The sequence below is a fragment of the Corvus hawaiiensis genome, chromosome 2 (genome assembly GCF_020740725.1).
Source record: "Corvus hawaiiensis isolate bCorHaw1 chromosome 2, bCorHaw1.pri.cur, whole genome shotgun sequence".
Classification (NCBI taxonomy): domain Eukaryota; kingdom Metazoa; phylum Chordata; class Aves; order Passeriformes; family Corvidae; genus Corvus; species Corvus hawaiiensis.
The window spans coordinates 34,116,665-34,143,762 of NC_063214.1; the positions used below are offsets into that span (position 1 = coordinate 34,116,665).

The window sequence follows — 27,098 nt, forward strand, 5'->3', positions numbered from 1 at the left end:
GAATATGGTCCTCCATCCACATACACAAAATATTATCAATGGACTAAGTCAGCAGCAGAGGCACTACAGCTGGCTCCCTCCTGCATGATGTTCAGTCTCAGATGCCTAAACTTCCTGCAAGAGCACAGAGAACCCCACAAGTCAACTGGTGGGGTCTATCCAGGCACTAGTGGGGAAGATTTGCACTTTTATCCCTGCTCAGAGCCTTCCTAATTAGTACCAGATCTGGTGACATGGTTCTATCCCCTTAAAAGAACCAAAGTAGGGGTTAATATTTAGAAATTGCAAAAATTTAGAGTTGCAGTTGAAAGGGAGGAGTAGTAATTGCAGATGTCCTTCAGAGGGCAGATAATCCATAGAAAGAGGCACAAAACCTTGAGAGTTTTGACTTTTAGAGGAATCCAGCCAGGAATTTTCAGGCACCCAGGCAGCTGAGCCATATTCCTCAGTCATGGCACACGGGAGCAGAGAGACTCTCACCCCAAAGACACAAAAAGCAACATCCACACCCACCCTGCAAACTGAAACTGGTGCAAAATTTAGCTGCCTGTTTTCTCCAGGGATTTTCATCACTGGGAGCCCAGCCCCAGCAGTCTGGGATCTGTTTTCCAGATGATGTCTGTGAGCATCAGAAAAAATACGTGTTTGGGAGGCTTAGCCAGTTGACTGACCTCCTCTTTTTGCAGCTATGCTGGGCATCAGGATTAACAGAATGGAGAGACTAATGGAGAGTTGGACAACGCAGCCACATGAGACCATCACCATGTACCTGTGAAACTCATGTACTTCTGGCTGTTGGAGATCTTCTTGGAGTTGTAAAACTCCAACACGTCCAGCACTGCCTGGGGGTTCTTCTTCTGTTCTGACTTGGTGATGTTGGAAGTCTGCAGCAGACGTGCCCATTGCTCTGGCATTCCCTGTGGGAAGAGGCACCTTGTTAACACACAGTTGGCCTAACGTGGTCCACAAAACATAAGCCCACTGTCACAATTCTGCCCCAGCTTTTGGAGTTACACAGTACTGTGAGGGAAATAGGGAGAAAAGAGGACAGGAGAGGAGAGGAAAGAAAAAGAGGTGGTGAATGTGTGCCTCCCTAGCCACTGCCTGTGTTACAAATCACACTTGGGCATGTAAATGTCACTCTGCTCTTGGGTGACTCACATGTCCTTTGCAGACCAAAATTCAAAAACCAGAAAGGAGAAGACTCAATTGCTGCAGTTCAGGAAAAGTCTCAGGCAAAAAAACCAAAACAAACAAAACACAAAATCCTTTATGCACAGGTATACACATACTTATATATACACCCTGGAAAGACTATAGAAGTAACATACAGTGCATAGCCTCCAGCACAATGCACATGCAACACTCATTTGGGTCTTCTGGTAGCACTAGAGTTCTTTGGTAACAGCAGTGTGGTGCCCATTGTAACCAGAGCTGGGAAAGCAGAGGTGTTAACTTCACATCTCAAGCTCTGAATTTCGGTATAGGGACATCATTTAAGCCAGAAAATAAACACACCTGGAGAACAGCCAGACTTGTGCCTTTCCTCACCAGCAGGGATAACAGTTTGTACAGACAAAGAGGCAGAGATTGGGATCCATTAGCAATGACATTATAATCCTCCTGGTTCAACAGGATGGCTGGATACACCCCTCAGGTAATGCCCCACTGATGCCTTGAAGCCCTAAGGCATCAGCACTGGCACACGTGGGGTAACCTGGGCAATTCTAGAGGCTGCCATGCAAAACACAGCTGTACACGTGATTCAGGGTAGGGGAATAAAGCCCCTGAAAAAGCACCATATTACAGACAGGTAGAAACACCTTGCTCACAAACAACTTCTGCTGCTAGGAAATACTCTCTCATAACCAAAATAAGAATAAAAATATGATGATGACGAAATACAACTCTGTCTTTACAGTATTTTGCATGTCAATAAATGAAAAAACCCACAACACATAAAAGCATCTGACATTTAGCCTTAGGGCAGCACATGCATATTCTGTCCTAAGTAGTTGTAGACAGCTGTGGGCCTCCCACAGGAAAACTCCCAGATCCCCAGTTGGGGGACACAGACTATGCTGTAGACCTATTTCAGCTCTAGAAGAGGAAGAGAGGGGAAGAGAAGGGAAGGGAGGAGAGATATACCATGTTTAGCTGACCACAACAGCAAAAAAAAACAGGAAAGGAAGAGTTTGCTGGCAGCCTGATCTCCTGGGATGTGCCAAGTTTGACAGTCTTTCAGCATGGATTAGTGGGTAACCTCTGCAGATGTGTTTCAAATGAGATCAAACTAGATGATGGTAATAGCCCTTCCAGCATAAAAGATTAATGGGCCCTGGCTCCTCCTAGCAATAAGCTAAACCACACAGTTCCCTTTTCCTCCAGATTTGCTTACTGTGAATTCTCCCGTGACTGCATCAAACCCCACGTGAATCGTGTGTTCAAAGTCTGAAGGGAGGGATATCTCCGGCCGCTCTTTCTCTTTCTTCTTATTGGCTGCAAGAGACAAAAACAACAACAATTAAAAAGTCCATAAATGCATCAAGAATTAAAATCTCCTCAATAGCTTCTAATTCACCTATACAACCACCCCACACACACACTTGTGCTAGTCATAGGATTTCAATCTGGAGCAGAGAAACACCAAGTTTAAAAACTTTGTTTCCTCACTTAAGAGAAGCTACAGAGAGGGGACAACAAAAATACCTGTAATACAGGACAAGCATAAAAGAAACTGATATTTTCAGTATGTAAAGTGTCAACTAGTATGTCTAGACTCAACAGCATGAGATCTATTTACTCTAAAATAGCCACTCACACAGGTCAGAGTCAAAAGCTCCACAGTGGCAGTAAGTGGAAGCCAGTCAGTTTTGAACACATTTTTTTATTTGTTGTTTTAAGCAAGTTAAAAAAAAATATTATGTGCTTTTAAATGTACACCTGCCTCTCACACAAAGCTAGGGACAAAATTAACTACAAATACTGCTTAGAAATTGCTTTCTTCATCCTATTTCCTCAAAAGTGTATGAAGAAACCTAAATATAATGTGGGCTTCTGCTACAAAATCTTACGAGCAAAAGCTCTTCTATTTTTATTTGCTCACAAAATGAATTAAAGGTGGTTTTAATAACCAGCTTTGAAAACATGAGCAAGACAGCAGAATCTGGCAGGTGAGGCGCAGAAGTCATAAAGAAACAGGGAAGGAAATACATCAAAGCAGATGCACCCTGCAAATTTTAAACTGAAGTCGTCAAACAAGATTATCATTATGCATTGGATTCAGTTCATCCATATTCATTATGTACTAAGGGCTCCACCTTCCTTTTAGTATTTGTTGTATTCAAAAATTGAGATTAGTTTAAGGAAGAACCACATTCTAGTTGGCTTTGCTGCTGCTTGCAATAAAATGAGTGAAGCCAGGAGAAGGTGAGCAAACCACTCACGTTTCCCAGCCGCTCCCCTTTTTTATCCAAAGCCAAACAGAATTTGTTTTGTGGCTGACATTCCCCAGCACACTTTTGGCAACACAGATGCCAAACCCCAGGTATTTCAGAAGCCTGCAAGGCTAACACTCAGAGTAGCAATTCTTTAAGACACTGCTGCAGTTGGCTGTGTAGAGTGGCTCAGGGCTGGCCCCAAAGTACTGAATCCCGTTTCCTTCAGTGCCAGCTCTGGCACCATTCTCTGTATCATTACAGAGCTACAGTTGTACAGAGTAATTTTGGAGAAAGAAAAAGGATCAGATGCTCCATTTGGGACACGAAGATGGAACAGATTGTTTTTGATCCCTCTTTCAAACAAAGGGGATGGGGGAAGCTGAGTCGCAGAGGAGCGACAGAGCTGCCAAGGGGCAAAGAGCCATGCTGGAGGAGCCATCCCTGAGAAGGGAGCGAGGAGGAGACAGGAGCAGCTGCTGGTTAGCAGATGGTGAGCATCTGCAGCACAGAGGCCTGCTGCACACAGCAGCAGTGGATGGAAAGCAATAGGCAAAGAAGTGCAGGGAGTGCCATCAGAGGCACCATACTCCATAGGCCTGCCTGCAGGATCAGTCCACTTATCCAAGCCAAAGAGTGAGGTGCCATCTCAGCCTAGAAGCCCATTGCTCAGGTGAGGAAGAAGAGGACACCTCTACCAGCACCGCTGTGCAGGAGTTCCTCACGGACAATTAACACCCACACATGGTCCAGGGCAGCTGCCACAGCAGAGTTGAACATATTCCTAAAAAAGCTTAAGGGCCTTAAGTCGTTATCCAGAAGTCTTAGGCGTTTTTTGATTTCTACATTGAGGCAGATCTGACAGATCTAGAAGCCTAAACATTATTAAACCATTAATAACACAATTGCCTTTGTAAGCAGATATTTATGTCATAGCAGGTGGTAAGGGAAAAAGAACTAAAGAGATAGGCACTCCCAATCTTGCTAAACACTTAATGTCCCTTTAAAGTGATTGCATTATCCTTGCAATAAGCTTAAAAGACTTGAAGAATCCTAATTTTAAAAAAAATTAAAAAGAGAAATAATATAATATATTTAAGACAACCTGCCTACCACCACCAAAGGCTTCATTCCCACAAACACCTCACCACCTCCTCATTCATAACCCCCCTTTTCAATGCTGTTACAAGAGCCTCCCATAAATTTTCCTTATGATGCTCTGGCACCTTGAGCTGCTACTGTGAAGCATGATGTCTGACCATGCAGTGAGCCATCCTGAAGCACACTGAGATGAGAAAGGTCTTGACCACTGCTAACATGGAGTAAAGTTCTCCCAGTCACCATGGGAAGGACTCCTGGTTGCTGCACACTGTCACCTTGTGGGTAAAACCTTGCCTCTGTTCGAAGCTGCAGCTGAGCTCAGCAAAGCTCACAGGAGCTAAGTGTGCCCCATTCAAGCAAGACTGATATCCTCAATTAGTCACTGATGAGTCCCCTGAGCCCAGGAAAACTCAAAACGTTCCCAAGTCCTGCTGAAAGCAACAAGTCACACAAGCTCTGCTCTGAGTCCTTTGGGCAGGACCCATCCCGTATTAAGCCAACAGGTTTTTTAAGTACTGGGTTTGTGGTTTAGGCTGGGACAGAGGAAATCAGGACTTCAAATTACATCTTAAATTTTGCAGGCAGAGCATGACACCTCCAGAGCCACCTGGCAAGGGGTATAGCTCAATGCAAGTGTGAAAACATGCATGAGGCGCTGGATTTATGCCCCATGTGTCCCTCACACGACACCTCTGTTCATGCACAGGGGTAGCACAGATTTGCTCAAAATTACTTTCCTCTAACTAAATGGAAACCAACTTCTCTTTTAATTCAGCCAAACAAGCAAATAACACCCAAATTATTTCAGGCACAAACCAAAGAGAAGTGTCTGAACACTGAAGAATTTCCCTACGTTTAAGCAGCATGAAGCTCTAGGACTTTAGCTCTCTTCATAAAAGACTAAAAGAGACTAAAAGAAGTTTTCTAAGATGGAAATCAACCAATTTGAAGTGAAGGTGATAGTGCTAAAGGAATTTTTTGCTTGACAGGAATTAGAGGACAGAAGCAACCATTCTCGTTTGGGCAGGTGTATGGCAACAGAAGGCTCTGCTGGGCTTGGCTAAACAAAAATCTCTCACGTCTCAAAGCATCTGCCATGTTGGCCAATCTTCAGTAAACATAGGCATCTTCAGATCAGTTGCAGTCTGTCTGCTGATTTTACCCAAAACATTCATTTTTCTCCTCATTCGTAGTTCTCCTTCATAATCCAATTCAAACTAGCATTTCAGGTTCTACTTTTTTTATTATTTTACAAGTTTCAGGTGACTTCTTTGATCTCTGAAACAGTTGATCCCAGAGATTTAAAAACTCCTCTCCCTTAAGTAAGCCAACACAAAAATCCTGCAGCTTTTTTAGGATTCATACACGCAATGGCAAGTTCCAACCAGGATCCAGCAGACTTTTAACATTGAGTTCACAGGTTTCTGGATTGCAGGTTCAAAAACCCACGTTTGTAAAACAATCCAAAGTTGCCAAAAGTATCAGCTAAGAATAATAATCATCATCATCTTCATCATCATCATAAATACTACAGTATTTTGTAGAAAATGATCCACCACTTTGCTTATTTAAATTAGTGAAGCAATCATTTCAGTTAGTCTTTTCACTAATAAATATTAGGAGGCAGCCTCCCTCCTGAAGTCCAGGGAGTTGAAGATATCTAGCCTTGATTTAGTTGCCCAGTGCTTAGATACCATTGCAATACAGAAAAAAAGCTGATATATTATGAAGAGGAACTCCAAAAAAATAGGTCAGATATAAAAAGAACCCAGCACATATTAGGGGATGGAGAGATTTTTTTCTTGCATCACTTCAAAAGATTCATGAGAGAGAGGTTTTGTAAAATATTCTCATCCTAAAAATTAGAATTTCATGTACAGTTCACAGTTCCTATCTCTTTTTCCATCTGTTACAGTCCCTTGAACATGAAAAAATTCCTTCAGTTCACAAGAAATATGCAAGAATTTTCAGTGACAGATTGTTCTTAAAAGCAAGTAGACAATGCCTGACCCAGACATGAGAACAGAGTAAATGGCCATGAGGTAAAATATGACAGGTCTAGTAGGAGATTGCATGTTAGTCTTGTATATCTCAAATTATTTGCTGTTTAAAACAACAAAACAAGCAAAAGACCTCCCTCTGCTCTCCACCAAAGGAGTTGCCAGTGCCAGCTTTATTGGCCAACTTGTAATTGGCACAAAAATTTGTGATTTTCAAGACCATTATGGACAAGTCAGGCTGGGAAGTAACAGAGCTAGTCCCAGAGTTAGTCCCAGTTTTCATGAACACTGTTGTCATAATTTATGGGAAAAGCAAAATAAATTCTAAAAAATCTGCAAGAAAGGGGGCCTAAAAGAGACCTGCAGAGGGATTTTGGAAAGGGCAGGGAGTAATAAGACAAGGGGGAATGGATTCAAAACAACAGAGTTCAGGTTTAGATTAGGTATTGGGAAGAAATTCCTCACTCTGAGGGTCTTGAGGTACTGGAACAGGTTGCCCAGAGAAGCTGTGGATATCCCATCCCTGGAAATGTTCAAGGCCAGGTTGGATAGGGCTCTGAGCAACCTGGTCTGGTGGAAGATATCCATATCTACCTTTAACAGGAGAATTGGAACGAGATGATCCCTAAAGTCCCTTCCAACCCAAATAATCCTAGGATTCTATGATCTTATGAAAATAAAGTGAGATGGATTAAATGTGATAGGATTAATCATTAGAAAAAACATATCTACAGACTGTACCTTATGTACCCTGAAAAAACCAAGACAGATGTGCAGGAAACAAACACACAAGGTTTTCTAAAACCTCAACCATCACTAAGCATCAAGGGCTTGACTATGTTCAAGCAGAGCAACGTTCAGACAGAAGGTTTATTAAAAGAGATAAAATACTTTACTTTTATCTCCTGGCAAAATAGATCGGTAAAATCGATCCTTCCTCTTCTTTTCTTCTGGATTGGGAGGCAGAGGTTTTGAGCCATGGTTTAAAGTCCCAGGATCTTTGCTGCCCGATCCAATCATAGTGCTGGTATTTCTCATTGGAGGAGCAGGTGGTTTGTCTTCTGTTTCAACTCCATTGTTAGACATCTTCAGCTGGGGAGGCCGTTACTGGGAATTGGAAAAGAAAACAAATTAGAAGCCCTATTTATTTATTGTAGACTAGAATCACACACTATCAAGTAAATCATTAGCAGGTATTTGCAGACAGACCTGCAACCTCAGTCCAACCATTAACCCAGCACTGCTGTGTTCACCACAAACCATATACCCATATGCCACATCCACAGGCTTTTTGAACACTTCCAGGGATAAGGATAGCAACACAAACCCAGCACAACAAATTCTACTCAAGCTCTGAATTTTTTTCCGTTAATAAGACTATGTTCAAGCATTTGAGTTGCTGATCACTGAGAAAAGCCTATTTCAGGATACAACCACTTCTCAAGCAAACCATGGAGCTGACATGCAGGGTGGGAAGGTAAATATAAGGTAGAAAAGAGTAGGGATGCCTGAGAGGAGCCAACAAGTTGCTGAGTTCGTAACACCTCTCAGATCCCTGCTAGTTCTCCTAAAAAACACGTCAAAAAGTTTGCATCAGTCTCCAGCACAGCACAATACAGAGACTGGAGTTTGTACCCAAAGAGTTTTGATGCAGCCACTCAGGCTCCTTTGCTAAAAAGCTGCTGAGCAGGTTCAGAGGCAGAGGTGGCCAGGAAGCCCTGAGCTGTACCCATGTCACCTCAGATGCAGTGCCACAGCCCTCGATTGCGCCAAGCCAGCCCTGGCCTTTCTGCAGTAACAGCACACTTCAGAAGCAACTCCAGGAAGTTGATTGCATTTTGTTCTGTTGGGAGGGTCAAACAAAACTAGATCCCCAACACACACTTAAATCCATAAGTAAATAATCCCTGCTGTGCAGATTTAAAGACGGAAGCTTGGGAACAGGGTAATAGATTATTCTGCAACGGCTAACTTGTTCCACCCAAATGAGATCAGCATTGCTCCGGACACAGCCTGGCTGCAGCAAGATCCTTCTGGAAACTGGAATTCATCTGCACTATGTTTTCAAAAGTAAGTTGGGAGTTAACTGCTGAATAAAGACCAAAGTGGGAACGGTTTCTGTTTGGGTGGAAAAAGCAATTCAACAGCTTTACCAATTTCACAGGCAGTAAGGGCAGATGTTTTGCTCAGGGAGAATTACAAGGTGGCAGAAAGTCAGAAGCTGTTTGCTCTCTGCAAGTGAGAAGTCTAGTTACAAAGCTGAGAGCACTGCTGACTGCCAGGGAGCCGCTTTCCATAGGCTGGACTCAGTGGGACACTGAGTCACACTCCAGACAGATCCCACCACCATACCACAGTCCTATGGCCACACAGCACCCAGCCAGCCTCCAAAGTCTTCTTCAGCCAAGCTACTGATCCTCAGTGTAACTGGCAAGATTCAGACCCAGAGCACACTGCTCTTGCTGCTGTGGGGAACTGAGGCAGGCAACCACTGCCCACAGAAATCACTCGGCAGCAATGCGCCAGATTTTGCCAATAGCAGGTTTCCCTGTCATGGCTGGCCTGCAGCTCCACCTCCTCCTCCACTTGATTGATTCCCAGTTTCTTCACACTTGCCCTTAAATGGGAGGGCTGGCAGTGTTGTACACCCTGCAGGGCTTTGGGCAAGTCTTCACACAGAGGGAATCTTGCAAAAGGACTGACCCCAGTCCCATTTTCCTTCCAATACCGCTGTGCAATGGAATATTAAATGACACGCTAGCATTTGGGGATTGATTTTAATGGTGGGACAGCTTTGGCATTTGGGAGGGGTGGGGGGGAAATTAGCTGTGCACTTGTCTGGGCGTGTCCTTGCATGCGCCCTGTGCATGTCCCACCACTCATGCTTCAGCCTCATGCCATTCTTGAGTGTAAGACAGAACAGAACTAAGTGACAGCTGGAGTGCCAGCCATGAAGTGGTTGGTGCAAATGAGTAGTCTCCCTGCCTAAGCAGTGGAAAAAAGTCTAAGCTAAAACCCAACTGATAATTTCGGCAGCCACTGCTGCACATGTACCTTGTGAAACACGAAAATGCTGAGGCCTTCCTGATGGGCTTTGCACATCACAGTGTCAGTGGCTGGAACTGAACTGGCACAACTAAACCATTTGAAACAACATAAGCAGCAGTGTCCCATAGGAGATGCATTCTCTGCATTGATCTTATTTAACTACGAGAAAGCAAATGCCAGGAAGGTGCTAGGAATATACTGCAAACAGGGAAGCAGAAGGAAAAGGAACGTCAGCAGCTCTGTGCCTGCCAAACAGACCTCCCCAGGAGTGGCACCACATTTGCTGCTCTAACACCCTGGTTTACCCCCATGGGGGTTTGAATAAAGGTGCATCCAAAGATTCCCCCACCACCCAGACTGCCTGGAGCTGCAGGCATGGCTGGGATGGAGACTGACTCATTTCTGGGTCCCTCTCCCACTGGGCAGAGAAGTCAGTAGGTGAGAATTGGTGCTTCTTACCTGCTGTCAAAGGCAAGGGGACAGAGTAAAGTTTACTAAGTTGGGGAATGGATGCAACATCCGACTGAAACAGAGCAGTATGTGGCTCCGGGCTGGAGAAAAAGAAGTGAGAAGAGGAATAAAAAAAACCCCCAGATTGCAGGCAGAGGCTAGCCTGGTGCTGGGGGAAAGAAAAAACATAAGCAAAAAATCCCAAACAAAGACTCTAAGAAAAATCTCTGGATGTCAAGCATCCTCCCGCTCAGTTCCACCAGCGCAAAACCCCAGGGACATCTGCTCTCAGTTTCTTCAATACAAGAAAGTTTTTCAAAATCCCTCAGTCAGAAAGGATAGTGCACACATGAATTACTGTTTTACCACAGGGACAGAAACTGGCAGTACAAGCTCTTGTTTATCTTACATGATTCCCTGAATGAGCAAGTAACTGCTGAGAAGTTACATAGTTTTACAAAAAATATTGTTTCATACCTATTTGATAACTGCAACTTTGCTGTAGGCAAAGCCTATAGTACACCTCTCATTTTCCCTCCATCACTCAAGCTCCCAGACCTTTCTCTTCATCAAAGTCTTATGTTTGGAGTTACATGAGCTGTTTGGAGATGGCGGAGTGAGAGAAATCCACTGATCCACAAAACTAAGAGGCTGATTCCACAGAAGTTGTCCCCTGTAATAGCAGCACTAGAGGGTTCCCAAAAGCCTTGTGCCACTATATAAAAGGGAACCCAAAAACCTGCTTAAGTGAATCCTCCCACTGCAATACAGAGGTCAAATGCAACATCATTATACTTGCAACTTCCATTGGCTTCAAAGTAGGTGAATGAAACCCTGTCCTGACAGAATTATACCTCCAGTCAGAGCTGAGAGCTCAGAGCCATGCCAAGTAGTTACAGAGGTAGCCATCTCCCTCACTGCAGCCCAGCTGGCTGGGCAAATTCTCTTCTTCCTAAAATAATCTCCTGCCAATTCACATGTAAGCAGGCTTTAAACAAACCCCCTCGTGTAGGCGCTGCTCAGATTCAGAGCGCCAGGCAATCGCTTCCCCAGCCAGCAGAACATCAGCGCTAGGCCGCTGAAATGAGTCACTCTGCTTGGCACAATCCCTTCCAACAGGAAGGCAAAGCATCACTGCACTGAGTTATTTCCTTCTTCACACCAGCACGACTCTGCCTTGAGAAATCCATCTTAGGTTTCCACTGTGTTATTAAGTGAACAGTGGAAGCAATGAAACAGCACATGAACTTTTCAACCAGAGTCAGATGAGGGAATATGTTTTAGCTGCAGACACAATTATTCTCAACTATTGTATCTATTAAAACACCAGCACTCAAACCAAACCCCGTAGACACCACTAGGAAGGCATAGCCGTGATGTAGGACTATTGTTTCTGCAGACATTTGGGAGCACTGGAAGTTCAAGTTGTTTCAGCACACAGTAATCAGGAAAAGTTTTATTACATACTGCAATCTGTGACTGCTGTAGTCAAGTTATGGTTGCCTTCAATGCACCCCTGTCCCTCCCCATCAACTTTTGCAGCCCTTTAGCTACATAACATTGCCCCAGCCTCAACAGAGTCAAACAGCAAACCTGGCAAACTCTCCTTTTACACCTACAAAACACTTCTGCGTTCAGGAAAGAGACAGACAGAAGACAGAACATGCAGCAAGCAGAAGTACTGAACAGAAGACAGCACCCACAGGTGCCAAGAGTGGCATCCAAGAGCTCAGAGTACATTCACACATGCAAAGATCCATACAGGTCTGCTGATCTTTGTTAAGAAGATATAACACAAAAGACAGTTACAGAATCATTAAGGAAAAAGACCTCTAAGATCATCAAGTCTGAGCATTAACCCAGCACCACTGTCTTAATCACTAAATCACACTCTCAAGTGCCACATCTACTTGCCTTGTGAATCATGCAGTTTATGCCTAAACTACAGGCATAAACTGTAGTACAGGCACAGCCTCCTGAGACATTCACCTAGCAGAGTGGGACCCAGAGGTAGGTGGGACATTCTGACCCTACTGTAGCACACACACAAGCAGAAAAAAAAAGAGAGAACAAAGACCCTCTATGTATGTCATTTTTCTTCCACTTAAGTACATCATTTCAAACCTGCTGCTCCATGCTGAACTCTAAGTTTCTATCAAGCTGCTTGTGTTCTCTTTGCATTCCTTAGCAAGACAGACAGATGACTGATTGCTAAAACAGAAAGCAATTAAAAAGTCAGAAAGGCTGAAACCTACGCTACAGTAGATGCCATACAGATAACTACGTCCAATGCATACTAATTGCAGGAGTCGACATGAAAACTCATAAAAGAGCTATCTATAATTCATGCAGTCTGGCAAGAGAGTAGCTGTAAGTTACTCACTACAACTTACAGATGAATAAACTATATTAAACAAGACAGGGAGGAGGAAGATGCTCAGCAACTGCTCTTCCCTCTCTGCCTACTACCAGAAGGAAATCACATTTTTCCAAGACACTAGTATTCTGTTGTTGACAGGGTGAGGAAAAGGTGTCTTGCCCACAAAAAAAGAGAGAGATTCTTAACCTTTAATTGAGTCAATCCTGATCAGAACAAGTGTTTTACCTCTGCACCAGTATCCCTGCATCCTTCCACCCCATGGCTAGAAATTGCTTGTGCACACACAGTTGAAATCTCCTTCTCCCTCGCACTGCCCTGGTGAGAAAGAGCACAGACAGGCTGTGCCCTGCTCTGCTCAAACACATTGCAAGCTGCAGATTCCCTCCCTGCGTGTCACGCTTCCATGCAAATCCCATCCAAAAAAGCAACATCAGACTTTACCAGCTGGGTTTCGACACAGTATGAAAAGACAGCTATTCGTTTTTCATTACTTTACGTGGGACTGTCTGAAACACCAGTCTCGCACTGAAGGAAAGGCACCCCACACATTCCACCTGAAAAAGAGGCAAGAGGTGTCCTCTTCCTCCACCAGACAGCAGATGGGACCTGGAACACATGCTGTCACAAAAAAGGCAGCTGCAACACACATACCCCGAGGGAGGAGAGACTGGTCACCGAATTTAGAGGTGATTAAAAAAAACCCTTAGAAACTGCAGCATGGAGCTGTCTCCCCAACCAGTTACTGCACATCTGAGCTCTTTGCAAGAGTGCCAATTAAACCAAAAAAGCCAAGGACCAGCAAAGCACCAGCACAGACCCGGCATTTACATGTGAACTACAACAAAAACAAAACAAAAACAAACAAACAATAAAAAAACTCCAACAAACTAAACAACAGGTTGGCATAAAGTTCAAATAAATAATTACAAAACAGCAGTGTTTGCTGATGTCTTTTTAGAACTTACCTGTTAGACCCCTGCAGGTGCTGCCAACACCTAAAGATGCAGATGAAATCAGTAAATTAAATGAAGGAATAATCACTCAACATCAGTATACACGCAGAAGAGAATGCATCCACTGCTACAGCATGGATGGGTGGGTGTGAGGAGGGGGAAGGGAGACACTCTCATGGCAGATGGCCAACTACCAGTTGCAGTCTTGCTCCACTGCCAGCATTATTTCCATAGTGCCAGACATAAAGGATCACTGACCACTTACAAGTCAACAGGAAAAGCTGGACAATTCCATGGCTTGGAATTTTAAAAGCCAAAAGTCTGGATGGTCCTTTCTAAAAAAAGCCTTTAATTCAACCCCAACAGTTTAGGCTAAAGGCAAGAACTGCCAGGTGGGATTCCCTAGCCCAGATTTTGCAGGAGGACATGGACATCACTGCAGCGGGCAGGAGAGCTGCAAAATCTCTCCCTGGGCAGATATCCATGCTAACCCATCCTACTGCACAGATACACTTCTAAAGAAGAACAGACTAATTATAACCAGTCGATTCCTAGCAACAGAGTTCTCCTTTCATTCAAGTTAAGGAAGCTTCTTTCTGTTTTGTTTGAAAGAATGGAGGCCCAATGTTCACCGGCTTCCACAGTGTGGGCCCATGCATGAGCACTGTGACAGTAACCCAGGCACACTGAGGGTGTCAGAGGCGCTGAGGCAGGTCAGGCCCTTTCCACCACATTAGGCTTGAATCCAAAGCCACAGAGAGGCAATGCCAGCTTAAATTGCCGTGTTTAGACTTGGCTTCAGCTGTTGCACAAATAACTGGCAGTGCCAAACAATAACCATTTCACAATCAATGCCAGCTATGGCCAAGTACCTGGAACACGTGATGAACTGCCCTTACTTGTGCTCCAGTACTCAAGCTTGGAGAACTGCAGAGGCAGCTCTGGCTGATCCCATCTCTGGGCAGCAGCCTCCTCATTTTGAACGAGCATTTACCCACTTCTAACAGTGCTTTTAAACAGCCCTAGAAAAATAAATTGCATCTATTTTCAAGGAGAAAAAAAAATAAAAATCCAAGCTGAGACAGAAAGAACCAAGAGAATAATTTTTAAAAGCTCTCAGCCCACAAATCATCCTCCTTGTTTCCTCATCTCCAGAAGTGCTGCCTCCCCTCCCCCAGCTACATGCCTGAACAAGCAAGTTCGCTGTTGCAGATGTCAGGACAGGCTCCCTTTTCCAGCACAGCACAGAGCAGCCTTGGCTCTGGTTCTGCTTTTGCTTGCAGGAGGGCAGGGCTTCAACCACACAAGTCAAAGTAGTCACCAGAGTCGGAGCTTGCTAAGGAGGGTGGGAAAAATAAAGGCCTCTTATGTTAAAGCATACCCCAAAGCCCATATAAGCAGGTTTCCTGGAGGAAATCTGTGTTCCAGAGGAAATGACTAGATGCAGCATAAAGAGAATATATTAATGCACACAGTTAAACCCACCCCCACTACTCTGTGCCTAAGTTACTTGGCTCAGAGTCCTAACTCCACATTAGCAGCAACAGCAACTGAGAGCAGCCGAATCATTAATCATTCTTCCATTCAAAAGTTTCCAATCCAGAAGATAGACACAGAGCACAGGGCTCAGGATTAAGCCCTGCTATCCCCTAATGTGGAATAATTCCGTACAACGTATTCACACTTTAAAGACACGTACACATTTGCAAAACCTGCCCCTTTTTAAATGGAGAGATCTGTCATTTTAGCAACGGGGTTGGGGGTAAAAATATATATAAGAAAATGAGAACATTGTCAGATCAAGTCAACAACATACCATAGGCACAGAGGACACTGCAATACAGTGGTTAGCAAAAAGCCACAGTATGTCAATAGATGAACGTTTACATGAATCTGTAAAAGCTGAGTTTTTTCTGAGGTGAAGAAACACCAAGACAGAGAACTGCAAGGAGGAAACCAACGTTCTTAAGAGCAAAACTCATTCAACTCCTTTGTCACTGGGAAAGTAAAGAGCAAGAAGACAACCCAATTATCATTAGTGAATGAAACCATCCAAGACCCTCAATTAGACCGAGGGGAAAATGCCACAACAGTTCAGTGCTAATTGGAAATGCAAACATTTATCATCAGAGTAGTGCTTGCTCCTGTGTATAGCTCCATTGTGTTCACTGCAGCTAATGACAGTAGGAAGCCCAGTGCTCCACAGCATTTATGTAATGACTGGCGAAGCTGTCACATTCCCTTAATTGCTAGCCAGGATTTTCATACTGGCAGTAGTTTTCAATTAAATAAAATCACAAAGATTGGTTCCGTTTCATGTTGCTCTGTTAAAAGTTTTGGTTTTTCAAAGCTAGGGAAAGAAGGAGAATGAATAGTTCTCCAAAGACAGGATAAGCTCTGCAGCAAGTATGAGGTTTTTGTAGACAAACTGAATTTAGAGACAAGGAAAGCACCATCAAATACCCAGCACTGCAAGAGCTAATTTAGTATCAGTAAAGACAAGCAATTTGAGCACTGCACATAAATCTGCTTCAGGTTTGCAATGATTACTCCTTCAAGTGTGATACATTAAATGCTCTAAGAGCAGTTCACTTACAAGACGAAATGAAAAAGCCTAAGGTGGCTTAGGGTTTCTCCCCTAATTAAACTTTCACAGTAGAATCTTCTTCGCTGCAAGAACATCTGCTCTGTGTTTATAATTATATGTTATCTAGCAAAACTCCCTATTCTACCTGCTTTATGATTCCAGAACATACAGGAAGAACCATAGTGGGAGGGTCTCACATCCCTAGCTTCCTTACTTGTACCAAATGCACTGCAGAGCATTAACTAGTCCATTAAGAATCATCATCGTTTAATTTAATGAGCAGCAGTTTGTTTTTAGGAAGCACCATCAAGCCTTTTATCACATCATTTACTCAGATTCCAATCATACTTACTGTATGTCAGTAGAGAAAAGAGAGCTCTATAGGACTGGCACAAAGGAACTGCTGTTTCTGCAATATATTACAACTAAGTCTGCATTAGTGCTCAGTTAAATAAAGCCCATGAGCCAAGTGAACTATTTTTACTCCACTGAACAAAAGGAAATATAACAACATCACTTATTACAGTGGCAGGCCCATTTTAAGGCACTATGTAATTAGGAGTAGGAGTTAATTACAAGACTAGATATAGCAGGCAAGGTTTTCCTCAGCATCTTTGAGCAAGGCTTTTCTGGGGCATGGATCTTCTTACCCTCTGTTCTTGCTACAATGACCTAAGCAACTTTAAGTAGGATGCATGGATCTTCACTGCTACCTATTTAAAACTCGTTCTTTCTCAAGAAGCAGCAACACTGCAGCCATAAAACCCAACTCAGAGGAGACTGACTGAGCTCCCATTCACAGCCCTGTCAGCATCTGAAGCAAGTGACTTGCTTATTTCCATCCAATTCCCAGTGGACAAGCATCTTCATCATACAATTAGCAACAATATGAACTGCAAATTCAGCAGAATTGGGATTTCACTGATGGATGGTTTGCCAGTACGCATGTTTTATTCATCTCAAGACTGCTTTGTCAGGTAGTTGTATGTCCTCTGTGTACTTAAAATGCTAAAAATCATTTTATGGTCATTATTGAGCAGACAAGAAGCTCTATAGACAATGTTGTACCTTTGCTAAGTGGTAGCCAAAACTCACCAGATTTCCAAAATGAAGACAACGACCAAAGACAGATGCTCTAGGAAATTGTATGAGTTAAGGCATTTTGTTCATTACAGTATTCCCTCCCACTACTCTAAGGCACCTTGCTCAAGTCCTACAGCTACTTCCTCCTAAGGTCACCAGCACAAGAATTAGCCTCCCTAGGAGAGCACAGCATGCAGGAAGTCCAGGTGGAGTTTTCTGACCACCCTTCCCTAATTTCAACAATGAAGATTCAAGGATGTTCACAGCACACTGTCACTGAGATATGGTACCTACCCACAACACTAGAGCTTCCTTAGTGTTCAGGCACACAAACCCAGCACCCACCTCAGGTTACCTGACCACACTCCCTCTCTCCCATCCAAGGCAAGGGAGTATAAAATGATACTTTAAATTCTGTAACTAGCACACCATAATTTCACCCCTCACCTTTACAGTAACAGCTCTGTTTGCTAAAAAACTCAAGATACAAACAGGGCAGTCCATTTTGGAAATGGCTATGTCACAGCTCTCAAGAACTCCCCGGTTTGGTCCCTGAGCACACCCAGGAGCAATGCATGGGGGTGCGCTTCCCAAATCAATTTTTTCCTCTTCACTTCATGCCATTTACACTTGTCTCATGTAAGTGCTGCCTTCCTCTTTACTAACAATAACATTCATACACACATTGTGGCACAACCTGCACTAACTCCACCTTTTGTTCTTACACTCCTTGCAGAGGAATCCAGTGAAATAAAATACACTTGCTGTGGGAAAGGAGATCCTTCAAATCAATGCACAACAGAGCATGACCTGATGATGGCTTTAAGTGAACTGTCTCCTTTGCAAGTATGAGGTTGCATCTTCCGCTCTTTCCAGATGTTTCTTTTGGCCCAAGTTTTCATAGAATCATAGAAAAGGCTTGGGTGGGAAGGGACCTTAATAAAATCAACTAATTCCAGCCCCCCTGCTGTGTGCAGCAATTCCTCCCAGTAGATCAGGTTGCTTAGGGGCCCATCCAACTTTTTGTTCTTTTCCTGGTTATTCTTGTACTGCTGATATTTGCAGGTGCTGATTCACAGCCTCCCAACATACGCACGTTTGGCTGCTTTTATTTTTAAGAAAAGTCTCTTCTGGCTGGAAATAACTCTTGTTTTCCTGTGAACATTTGTCAATGTACATCTAAGCTTGATCTGAGGAGCTTAAATATTCTACTTTGACAAAAGCTTCAAAGTTTTGTCAGTCTCTCTTGTTCTATTAAAATGTTATAAAACAGACATCTAAACTTGTGGCCTGCTACTTTGTAAGGTCCCTTATAGCTTTAAAAATAGAAATTGGATTTGAGCCTAGTATATATTCTTTAAACTTCCAACATGGTTTGGATTTACATTCCCCACAGGTGAAACTTCCCCAAACGGTTTCAATTCATAAAGTTAATTAAAAACCTGCAAAAAATTAATGCTTTATTTCTGACAAAATTTAACCAAGATATCTTAAATGGAAGTAGCCAAATCCCAAATAATGACTTTTTTTAATCGGCTCTCAAAAAGTAGTCCTAAGAAAATAAGCCCATAATTCTGTCATTTTAGTATCTTATGTTGCCAGCAGACAGCTTCCATTTTAGATCTGAGATGATGTATTGTCTCCAACCCCTACTCCACTGGCTCCTAACCCTTTTCTTCCCCACAGAGCATCAGTACTCTACAGGGTATTTCCCTGGAGATTCGTTAACTGCTTCTTCCTCAAAGGCTGAGATTATTGGCATTTTTCTCAGACACATTTCTAGCCATTTAAAAGACCTGTCAGGACAGAGAAATAAATACATACCAAAAAATAACAATTCATCATTCTCTCTGTCAAGACATCACAGGTAAAGGGAAGACCTAAGTTTTGGCTGATGCCTTTAAAGACCATTTTCTATCTTGCATGCCTGTAAATCATTTACATAGCATTCCACACCCTCTTTTAATGCCAGTATCCTAAGGGAGAGGGTGGATTAGAATATTGGTATCTTTAATTTAGGAGGCAATTAGACCAACAATAACAAACCAGAGCTGTATGTATGCTCAAAACAATCTAGTTAAAATTCTATTTTAATTAAAAATCAGTCAAATAACCCCATTATGCCCAGAATTGCTTTAGGCATGGTTCCAATCTAGCACATCTTTTTATTTAGTATTTTAGTTCCACACAAAGAAAGTGATTGAAATAACGCTGTAGACTACCAGAATGGTCCTTTCTGTACAGCAAGTTCCTCTTCCAGTTAGAGAGCTTGGGAAGATACAGAAATAAATGTTCCAGTGTCAGTCAGCCACTTGGTAAGCCACTTAATAACAGAAACAAAAAGAAACCTGCTAAAATAAAAGCAGCCTACATCTCAGGCAGAGTAAAGGGATTCTCCACCTCTGCTCTACTCTGGTGAGACCCGACCTGGAGTGCTGCATCCAGCTCTGGGGACCTCAGTGTAAGAAGGATGTGGACCTAAACATATATCCTCAAGTGACAAAGTACTAAAAAGAAAAGCAGTTGTAGAAAGTTAGAAAGCACAACAGACAGCTCTAAATTAATATAATTTGGTATTGCACATTGCCCACTTACTTCTGTAAGTATTCATACACTGGATCTTGTTTCTATTAACTGGAATTATATTAAATTATAAAATAAATAAACCTATTCCCCAGAGACATATAAACAAGGTTGTTGCCCAGATCCGTGTTGCCCTCATGCACATCAACCACTACCACTCCCAATACTGAAATATACTAGGGAATTAAACGAGAAAAGAAAATGAAGACATTTCTTGAGGCCATTTTCTCTTCCAAGACACTTGTGGGAGGAAGGGCCCAGTACCTTAGCAAAGGTTAGCCTCACCAATTCCCTCCAGGCTTGTGCTGAAGAAAGAAGAGATTCAAGGTCTTGCAGTTCCAGAAATAGAAACCCTCCTTTACAGACATTTTATTCTACCAGGTCAATACACAGAAGACAGTGGTGGGTCCCCAGACATCATCTTCACCACTCCCTATCCTGCTGAGCCTTCCAGTCTGCTAAACTCAACCTTCCAATGCCTCTGGCTTCTTGGGAAGTAGAGAAGCTCCTGAACCACCTGGACTATTGTCACATTATTTATTTTTAGCATTTGAGCATAGAAGTCCAAGGAACTGGTGGGTAGAACCAGATTTTGCTCATCTTGCTGTTTTGTACTAAGACTAAACTTCATCTGTGGAGCTCTCTTGCCTCTCCGAATATCATTGGGAAATAAGGTAGGATGGTTTTGGGGTGATGAATGTGTACATGATTACGAAGAACTGGGAAGATATTCCTTATTACAGGCTTTCCACAGCCTTAACCTTTGAGAAAGTCTGCCTGAAGAAACAAAAGTGCACTTCTTGCTGCCAGGACAGGGGGATAGACCCAGAGCAGCCTCCATGAATGTGTAACAGTGGTGGGCAAGTGACCTTTACACTCCAAAACAAAAATCATTACAAAGCAGTGAGGTCTTAGATTTGACAAATTTTTCCAGGACAGTCAGGAAGCCAGAGCAACTTGGCTCTGCATGCCTGCATGATTAAACACAGCCATCCAACACCATGCCGGAGTCCTGCAGGATCAGGATCACCGCTGGGCTGCAGCCTGGCGGTCACTAGAGCCAAAGCCCATCCCACCTACACACACCAACCCAGAGCGGAATACTGCGGCATGAGTCCACAGGACCATAAGGCAAGAGCACCTCTGAAGACAGAATCAGGCAGCCATGTGAGTAGCAAGCTGACAGAAGAGGTAATATTTGCTTTGAACCTTTTCTGTGTCATTAGTGCTTGCGCTAATTACGATAACCAACAGCCGCAGTCACTCTGATGGCAGGGCTGAACAGAAGTGACACAGCTGTCAACTCCATTCAAAGAACTAAATCCTTAAAAGTCCATCATTTTGGGGACAGAACAGAATCCATACAGCAAGATGCACAAGATTGCAGCTTTTTTAGGGCAGAAAGCTTCAGAGAGCAAGTACAGCTGACGTAGATGTTAAAAAGCGCGTTTGCCTGTTTCTCAGGGGGATTTAAACAGCAGGTGAGTGGGGCTGGTCTGTGGGACATGACCCTTTTTTATTTCAGCTATTTAGATGCAAATTGTTCCCCCTCCCTCCCCCTCTCAACACCATCTGTTAGCCCAGAGGTTTAGACTGTGCCTAGGATGTAGTTTTTGGGGGAGGGAGATATAGATAAAGCACTGAGAGAATTTTAGTTAATGCCTCTATTTCCTCTAGGGCACAGTTTTGGAGAGAAAAAGAAAAATCACTTTTCAATACTATAAAAATAGGATTTTTCTCTCATTCTACTGCACTTTTTTTACTGACCCCATGGATTTCCTACCCTGGAAAGCATTCCTTGTCCAGCTTTTGGCCAACAAGCCACATTATATAGTGATGTTTATAGCAGGTTGCTATGGTGTTAGCCAAGGGCATGAGCTGGTATTGCATGAAGTATCAGAGATTCGAGGAATTAAAGTCCTAAATAATAATAATGAAGTCCTTTACTACAAGGCACAGTATTTAATATTCTTTTAGTGCTAATGAAGCTGCCTCATCTCTGTCTAACTTTCCCAAGTGAACAGCAATGTACTTTCAAGAACTGTTGAGAGATTTGATTCATTAAACACTTCACACAAGGCTCTCGATTCTTCATAAAGGAAAGATTATAGGTGACAGCAGAGTCCACTTTCAGTAAGCTCAAAGATGATACAGTATTGGGATTGGTGGCTGACAGACCAGGTGGGTGTGCTGCCACTCAGAGGGATGTGGACAGTCTGGAGAAATGGGCCAACACCAACCTTTGCAGTTCAACAAAGGAAGATGCAAAGCCCTGCTGCTCAGGAGCACAGACTGGGAGCCAACGGGCAGAAAGGAAGCAGAAAAAGCAGAGAAAGACCTGAGATCCCTGGTGGACATCAAGTTGACCATGAGCCTCTAAAGCACCTTTGTAGCAAACAGGGTCAACAGCATCTGGGCTGCAATGGAAAAACAACTGCCAGGAAGTCAAGGGAGGGGATCCTTCCCCTCTGCTCAAGGTTGGTGAGACAGATCTGGAGTGCTGGGACAAGTGCTTCCTTCCTCTGTACAACAGAGACAGGGACATACCGGTACAAGTCTAGCAAAGGTCCCCAAAGATGATTAAGGGACCAGAGTATCTGGTATATGAGGAGAGGCTGAAGGAGCTGGGACTCTTCAGCCTGCAGAAGAAGTAGCTCAGAGGGGAACTTATCAATGTGCATAAATACCTGATGGAGCTGTAAAGAAGATGGAACCAGGCTCCTCTTGGTGGTATCCAGCAACAGGACAAGAGTCAATGGGCACAAACTGAAATACAGGAAATTCCATTTAAATGTTAAGAACATACCCCACAACAAAACTCCACTTTTTTTCTGGATGGGGATGAGGGGAGATGGACACAAAACCACAGAACCCAGAAAAACCACAGATTTCTCAGAAAAATAATGGGAATTTTCATCCTTGGGCATGCTCAAAACCCTGCTGGATGTTCCCCTGAGCAAACTGTTTCAGTTGCCACTACATTAGGTGGGGAATTGGACTAGACTATCCACAGAGGTTCCTGCCAACCTGCAATTCTGCAACTACAAGCCACACAAACTGACAGGGAGGCTTTAGAAGAGAGATACACACATCATTCAAACTACTTGTCTGAAGCACATGTCTTTACTCCTCAGTATCCAAGGCCCTAGTTTGGCAATGAAGACAAATTTAAAGAGGTTGTGACAACCTTGAGCAGAAAATCAGCAGAAGAGTTGGGATCAGTATCACAACACCCTCATTATGTGGAGGACTGTGGAGTACAGTCCCAGTACTCGGGAGATGCCAGCTCTTGTCCCAGTTCTCACAGACCTCATTTGGGATCCTGGAGGCACAAGAGGGGGAGAAAATACTTCTTGTCTGCTCTTCCCTCCTCCCATCAGTCAGTCATCTCTTTAAAGAAAAGGCAATTCAGGTAGTTACAGAGCACACAGCATGAGAAGAATCCCTTCCAGGTGCTTCTGCAACTTCAGTTAGCACAAGAAACACATTCTCAGCAAGGAAAGAAAAATGAAAAAGAAAAGAAAAATAGAGCTGTGTATGCAATCCTGATGGGAAACTCAGAGGTAAAGGGGAACATGGAAGAATTTGAAAACCCTTCTTCCCCCTTGAAGTCCCAGAGATGGGACAGAAGAGCCCCCCTGAGCTTGAAATATGAATAGGCAGCAACCACCTAAGGGGAAATGGAGAAGGAAAACAATACAGTGTGGGCTTCAGAGCCTCAGCTGCACCTGAGCAAGTTCTTGGGGCACCCTTGCATAATACTTTAGGCTGACACCAAGCTGGGTTCAGTCAGGCTTTAGTGATGATGCTCCACTGAGGCGAAGGAAAGAAGCTCTTCAGCTGGAAAGACCTTCTGCCAGACAAGGTTTGCACAGCAACATTTTCTGAAGGGATTTGGGCCTTTTTCTTTTCTTACTGTTGGGATATTGTTTGATTTTCTTAAGTGTTGCCAACACAAACACAACATCTTCCCTCTTTCTTGCACAGAAAGAAGAAGCCAGAACAACAAATTATCTCAATTACTTGGTGACAGTCAGGAACTTCAGGTACCTACTTTCAGACAATTAACTTCTAAAATACATTTAATTCAATTTTGGTGGAAATCAATATACTGGAAAAAGTTGCAGGCATTTCATAGAAACATTCTCCTAAAAAAAAAAAAAAGTCAGTTATCTGAGCAAACAGCATTTCAATAAATTTGTGCTGATACTTTGAAAGAATTTAAAGTTTTCATTTTAAAATTCATGGGATTATATTTCCTCCATTTATGAAAAGTAGGGTTTTCAGAACATCAGTATTTCCTCTACAGAATGAGTATCTTCTTCATGCACTGCCTCTAAATCACCAGCTAATTTCTGTTTCCAGATCTCTGGCATTTCACCAGCACTACCAAGAATCTAAAGAACAGTTACTGGAAATGTTTTTGGTTAACCAACTTCTTGTTCACGAATCTCAGCACACGTACAAACTTTAGGAGCTGCAATCCTGCAGTTTGATCTCTAATACAAGGTACAGCATCAAGTCTCAGTCTCCTTGACTTTTAAAAGACAGAAAGGTCATCTGTGATAGCTGAGGGGTACTTGGCCTTAATGCCAGCAAGCCACCCACTGAAAACAGTGGGAGTTCAGCCCAAATTAGGATTTCAGGATTTATCCCTGTAACACCTCCCACACAGGACTACCTGACAGCTTCTGAAAACTGGCAAAATGTGAAGGACATGCCAACATCATCCCAGATGAGGTTTCCAAGGGTGTGTTTTGTAACAATTGAATTCAACCAACACCAGTCTGCATATGCACATATTCTTGCAGCTCCAAGGGGGTTTAGCATGCTGATTTCAAAAGCACAATGGCTAAAAACACCTCTCTGATACCGACTCAGTGCCAAACAAACCACACTTTTAAAAGAGAAAAAAAAAAACCAAACCAAAACCACAAAACCAAAGCAGTGGCATCCAGGATATCACTTAACTTGTGCAATAATACCCCATCTTCAGATGCTTTTCTAGAACTTCTTTCCAGCACCCCCACCCAAATCCTCATCTTTTCCCACCCATTACCTCCAGAACTGCTCTAAAATAGCTACTGCCATCCGCAGCTCAGCCTAGGACAAGGTGGATGGGTTTACAGCCCAGAGGCACTGAGGTCTGAGAGGCAAATTTCTGCCCACACAGCGACTTCAAACCCAAATCTAATGGCATTGATGCTCAGGAAACCAGTTTACCACTGGCTGATGATCTTTCAAATCCCTGTCCCACTCTTAACTAAGCAAATATTGCCCAGGTAAGTATGTGCCAGAGCTGAGCATTTCCCCTGAGGGAAACATCTCTATGAGCCCTGTTCAACCCAACCTGGCCTCGAGCCTGTGGGAAGCTGAGTAACAACCAGCTCACATATTCAAGGGGCCAAAGGCTTTCGTACAGCATCGCTTCTCTGAATGGGGGACCTGGGTCCTGCCCAAACTGAAGCCACTGGCTTTACAGACAACAGCATAAGGTCTGTAGCATCTAATTCTTAGAAAGATCCTTCATTTGGATGCCTGGAGGCAGCAGGGGTTTGCACAAGACAGGGTCAACACCTATGGTGCAAGTCAGATTGTATCGGTGTAAATAATCAGTGCAGCAAGTGAGATACAATAGGTAAGATGAGCAGCCTCTTTAGGTACCACAGCAGCTCCCTGACAACATCCAACAGAAAATAACCCAAACAAATGATAAAAAAAAGTTTAAAAGATGGTCAAGGACAGTGGGTATTTGAGAGACTGAATCATGACTTACTTTGGAGCAAGAGCACAGTTAAGCAGACACACTGCTGAAGAGACAAGAGAGGTTCCACTCTAAAAGCAGCAATTAGTTATCAAATGACAGAAGACTTCCACAGGTTATTTGGTATGCTTGAATTTTCCCCTGAAACTAGTAATTTTTAAGAGGATCCAAATGCAGGAGAAGGAAAGAAGCCTGACTCAAAGAAAAAAAAAAACAAAACACCAAACCAAATAGCAAAAAAAAAAATCCCATAGCTGTCTTGTATGTTATGTTATGACATATATTCTCTAGACAGGAAATCTTTGGAGCAGCAAAAGCCTCTCTGCCGTTCACTCCACAAACCCTTGATATCATAATCACATTTTTAAAATACTGCCTTCTTGAACAATGCAGATTAAAAGGCGTAAGTAATTCTCTGACATGCTATCAAAAACCACACACCAGCATGAAACAGCATTTTATTGCATGCAAGGCCATTAAACTATTACTTACAGTGCAATAAATAGTATATCCACACATATACCACTGTCACTGCTGAGCAGAAAACCTAGGGAATTCCTCATCCCTGGCCCCTGGGGTTTGAGTGAGAGAAGTTGAATTGCTCCTGCTTGGAGCAGGGTTTTGTCTTGCAGAAACACTGCAGTATCTCAGCTAGCACAGCAATTGTCCCATAATTATCATGCACACTTTACAGTCAGTGAGACAAAAGGGACCTTTCACTTCAAAAGTAATTTTTAAGGCAAAAACAGAGGAAAGCTTTTCAAATTATGCCTGTGAAAGGACAAGGAGAAGAGATTGTGTATTTATATGGGTCAGTAAAGCATTCAGCAAACAACTGCGGCAGGGGATGGTCATGGGAGACCAGGGCTCATTTGCCACACCAGAAGTGGGTTTATTTCCACAGAGCTAAGGCGCTTGTCAACCACTAAGACACAGCCCCAAACAAGAACAGCCTGACAAGACAGAACAAGACACCCAGCTGGCTCCACAGTCTAGACAAAAACTTGCTTCTCTGAAGCTTTTATATTTTCCCTTCCTCTTCCAGAGTTAAAATTGGAATGGTATCAGTTCCTTTCCCAAATGGAAAGCCCTCTGAGAGCAAACCAGATTTTGAAGCTTTCCAGCAACTACACAGATCAGGCCACCAGAGCTAGCTGCTTACGTATCTGTGTTCAGGGCATCCGCAGGGTAGTCTTGGGATCAGAGCAGAGCTACAGTTGGATGCTCTCCAGAGGTATTTTAGGAGAACAGAATCAAATTGCCACACAAATATAATTGCCAAGTTTCCGTCTACTGTTTCAGCAATTTGCTTGACACGTTTAATTTCAGAGGAGAGAGTGGTAGGGTAATATCTTGGTTTTATTAGTATGTCTAAATTCCCTAACACGGCATTCATATCTTTGGTATGGTGCAGGATTCTTCCAAGTTCTGCTTTTGATAACAAAAAGAATTACAAATTCTTCATGCCGCCTGGAAAAAATACTTGGATAGACTGAGGTTAGGGTAGTCAGTGAGAAAGGTGCTAAGCAATATCCTTAAATTACCTATTCCCCTCAAAATCTACAAATCTAGAGCAGAGAATTTTGCTCCTCTACTTTCTCTTTAGAAGTCCATTCAGAAAGCCAACCTTCAAGACACCTGTATGAGAAGTGTTGGTCACTTCTTTACCTGATGCTTTCAATTCTTGTGGCCCACACAGACCTAACTCATCT

The 27,098-nt window shown here is 43.1% G+C and overlaps 1 protein-coding gene across 6 annotated transcripts in view; it reads right to left on the bottom strand.

Annotated features, from left to right (window-relative positions):
* PAK1 (p21 (RAC1) activated kinase 1) overlaps window positions 1-27,098 on the bottom strand; it is a 75,592-nt gene that overhangs the window by 25,952 nt on the left and 22,542 nt on the right. For 4 of the 6 annotated variants that reach the window (XM_048294353.1, XM_048294354.1, XM_048294351.1 and 1 more), the window contains exons 2-4: window positions 7,435-7,645; window positions 2,399-2,499; window positions 770-917 (exon numbers count right to left, since the gene is read on the bottom strand). In XM_048294353.1, the coding sequence (XP_048150310.1) occupies window positions 770-917; window positions 2,399-2,499; window positions 7,435-7,624 (439 nt within the window). In that variant the 5' untranslated portion in view covers window positions 7,625-7,645. Of the gene's footprint in view, window positions 1-769; window positions 918-2,398; window positions 2,500-7,434; window positions 7,646-13,381; window positions 13,412-13,634; window positions 13,973-22,309; window positions 22,389-27,098 lie in introns of those variants that run through there. The other 2 variants (XM_048294350.1, XM_048294349.1) reach the window with 2 other exon arrangements.